This window comes from Macadamia integrifolia, chromosome 12 (assembly GCF_013358625.1).
Source record: "Macadamia integrifolia cultivar HAES 741 chromosome 12, SCU_Mint_v3, whole genome shotgun sequence".
In the NCBI taxonomy this organism is placed as follows: Eukaryota; Viridiplantae; Streptophyta; class Magnoliopsida; order Proteales; family Proteaceae; genus Macadamia; species Macadamia integrifolia.
The window spans coordinates 19169265-19172985 of NC_056568.1; the positions used below are offsets into that span (position 1 = coordinate 19169265).

Consider the following 3721-nt stretch of genomic DNA (forward strand, 5'->3'; position numbering starts at 1 on the left):
TTAGTTTAGTTTCATTAAAAAAAATCAAACGAATTTAAGAAAACTACAGAGGAGAGAGAATCTATAAAAAATATATATTTTTTTAAATTAAAAAATCAATTACAAGAGAATCTAGAAAATAGAGATTTTTTCTTTTGGTTGTAAATATAAAGGATGAACAAAATTAGTTTAGTTTCATAAAAAAAAAAAAAATATATATATATATATTATAAGAAGAAAAACATTAAAATTGGAAACTTGAGTGAAAAAAATTTGAAAGTTCATTGGTAGTGTATTTTTTTTTTTTTAGAAAACTGGCAATTGTGCTACTGCCACACGAATGTGTATCGCCAAAGCATAGCGGACCCATCGAAGTCATTTTCTAGAAAATGAAAGCCTGCAGAAACCGCCCGACTTTTGGGTCCCACAAAGTCTTATGGCATGTACAGCCTTTAAGCTATCTTCTTTTTCTATTATGCCCGTAAACGCAGTGCAAAGCTTCACCCTGTAGTTTCACGAGGTCAGAAACCTCGACTCTCTCGAAGCTCAGTAGAAGCAGTCCACTCCTCAGTACTCACCGGGAAGAGGAATTCCGTTCGTCGCCGCACACTCTCTCAGTCTGACCGAAAACCCTAGTTCCTTTTCGATTCCTTATCCTCTCTCTGTTTTTCTCTAGATAATATACTTCGGAGGAGGAGCAGAAACGATTCAATCAAATGTCTCTCAACAGTTACAAACCCAGCGCCATTTTCACAAGTATGCTTTCTTCTCGGTCATGGAGTATGGTTATAGCCGTCTTTCTGTGCATTCTAGGGCTCTACGCATTAAACCATCCACACTCAAAGATACCTATTAGAAATGCCCTAAATGATCCACGGTTTGAACAGATTTTCCTCAATTCCTCTAGCAACTACACCCTCTCCTCCTACCTCCGCGACCTCACTTTCAATCCTCACGTCGCTGGCACCCAAGCATCTCTTCAAACGAAGCAGTACGTTGAAACCCATTTCAAGGACTTGGGTCTTCAGACCCACACAGCAGAGTTCGAAGTACTACTCTCATACCCTGTTCACGCCTCACTCTCAGTGCATTACAGGGAGGGCTTGTCGGACGATCTCCATTTGACGGAACCGGGTCAGGTGGGTCGCGTTGTGATGCCGTACCATGCGTACTCACCGTCCGGATCGGCCTTCGCGAAGGGTGTATTCGTGAACTACGGCAGGGATAAGGATTATGTTGCGGTGGCGGCGCTGGGAGTGAACGTTACCGGGTGCGTTGTGATTGCGAGGCGTGGGGATATGTCCAGGGGAAGAGTGGTGGAGAAGGCAGCGGAGAAAGGTGCGGTGGCAGTGCTATTGTATACCGAAGGGGACGTGTTTGGTGGGGTAGAGAGAGGGACTGTGATGGATGGGATAGGGGATCCTCTGACACCTAGTTGGGCGAGTGTTCATGGTGGTGAGAAGCTTGGGTTGGAGGAGAAAGAGGTGAAGGAGAGGTTTCCGAGGATTCCATCGATGCCCATCTCTGTAGAGAACGCCGAGACGATTCTGAGGTCGCTGGAGGGACCGTGGTTTCCCAATGAGTGGAGGAAGGATACCCTGCGATCCAAGGTCGGCCGGGTTGGTCCCGGTCCGACGTTGCTCAACTTCACTTACCAGGTTGGTATTTGTTTTACTTCTCCACTCCGCCCCACCACCTTCTTCTAATGCGTATGTTAGTGCAATTACATTTAGAAATGTTAAATTGCGCTATGTTCCCCATCGGTCACTCTGGCGCACGTTAGTAGCACCCGCCCTGGATGGCGGGGCCGTGTGAGCGGATGTTGTGGCCATCTCCGTTGTACTGCAGAGGAACTTCTGCCGGGCTGGCCATGGGGTCAGCGTCGCAGGCTGATTTTCTTATCCCATTAAGTCTTGAATCTATTCGTCTAAAACTGTGAACCCGGATTCGGCCGCGTTGGCTTCAATGAAGCGGTGAGTCAATGCTTTGCATTTATTGGTAATTTCTCCGTTTTCTACATTTATTGGGAAGTCAATATTTTTCGTTGTTGAGTTGGGGCAAATTCTGTATGTTATAATGTATTTTAGATACATATGAACCGATTAGTGAAATAGTATCTCTCCAAAAATGCATTTTCCCCCTGTCGATCCACAAAAAAATACTTTGTTGAAGCGTAAATAAAGTAAGCTTAAAAGGATGTAAGTGTCAAGCTTTTAGATTGGTTTACATTATTCAGAACTTGAAGTTGATTCAAGTATTAATAATTCAGAACTTTGAATGGAGTCATTTTGATTAAATTGAAAAATAATCATATTGGAAACTCTCCGTGTTGCATACCTGTCCAGAAAATTAGTAAGATTTTGTGTTAAACATTACTAGCATTTATCAGAGGATGAATTTCTGAATGGACAATCCATAACTATTCTCTGTAGATGAGGATGCTTCAATGGCAACTCTCAATGAGCTGGACACCTTGTTGGTGGACTGGCGATTTTGGGGTGACCCTCATCATGTCTCATACCATATTTGGAAGCTCTTAATGTCAAAATCTTGATGTCTCCTGTATCTGAGATATAGCTTTCATTAAGATGCTGGGTTCTATCCTTTGATTTGATACGGCTTCTTCACTATCCTAGTCTTTTTCTTTTATTAATATTTTTGGTGCAACTGATATATGGCTAGTCTATTGACCATGCAATTGAATCGGACAGATTAGTTCTTATTCCTTCTCCCCCCCTTCCCTAAAATTAACATAAAAAAGGGTGTGGCAGATTGGTTTTCTGTACCCATAATCTATGTGTGTAGGAATGGGGGAAAATATGGTCTTTGATATGTTCAGGTTACTTTGGTATGGTGATTGATAAGAACATCGTGGAAGCTATAAACAAGGATTCGTCTGTTCGTCACCATATCTTTTATATAATGATCTGTCAATTATCCAGAGAGTCTGTAATTTCTCAAAAATACCTGATCATTTCTCGATTGATGTTGACAATCTCTTCTGAGGATGGTTTGAAAATTTCTCATTCCCATTTCTTCCCAGCGATTGGAGATCCCATCTTGCCGTTGCTTCAAGATTTGGAGAAGATGATTATTATGTACAAGGGAAGTTAGGAAACTCCAACCGACTGAACCGAATGACAGCAAGAATGGATGGAGGAATTACAGGGAGAAATACCTAGTAACTATTTTTTTTTTTTTTATTGTTTAAAATTTGATGATAAGGTGTTAGACATTAGAGTATTGCCTTTTGATTGAAGGCGCTCCAATACAACCGTCTTCAGATGAAAGATTATTGCTATAGTTAGACCATAGTTGCCAAGGCGGTTTGCCTGGGGCCTAGGCAACAGCCGCCTTGTTGCACTGCATATCGCTTTGTGTTTCGGCACTTATTTATGCCAAATATCATTCAAGTAAATGTTTTTAATATTTGTTATTTCATTTACTTAATATATTATTCATAAATAAGCAAATACCCCCTATTTGAATCCAATAAAAATAGTTTAAAAATCAAATTCCAAAAGGAAAAAAAGTCAACCCCCCAGTCCAAGAACAAAAATTGGATTTTGGTTATAGGGACGATTTTCAACTTTTAAATGCTAGGGTTTTTCTCAATTATGAAAATTTTATAAATTCTATCATGTTAAAACATTGTTAAAAACCAAAAGTCCGGTAAAAAAATATTTTGTTTTGATATTCATAAAATTATTTTCATTCAGGCGATTTTAACAGTATTCGCGCA

General features: G+C 40.4%; 1 protein-coding gene across 2 annotated transcripts in view; it reads left to right on the forward strand.

Moving 5' to 3' along the window:
• The first annotated feature begins 450 nt into the window (after positions 1-450).
• The window catches only part of LOC122057841 (probable glutamate carboxypeptidase AMP1), a 24559-nt gene continuing 21288 nt past the window's right edge, over positions 451-3721 (forward strand). For both annotated transcript variants that reach the window (XM_042620157.1, XM_042620158.1), the window contains exon 1: positions 451-1637. In XM_042620157.1, the coding sequence (XP_042476091.1) occupies positions 696-1637 (942 nt within the window). In that variant the 5' untranslated portion in view covers positions 451-695. The remainder of the gene's footprint in view (positions 1638-3721) is intronic.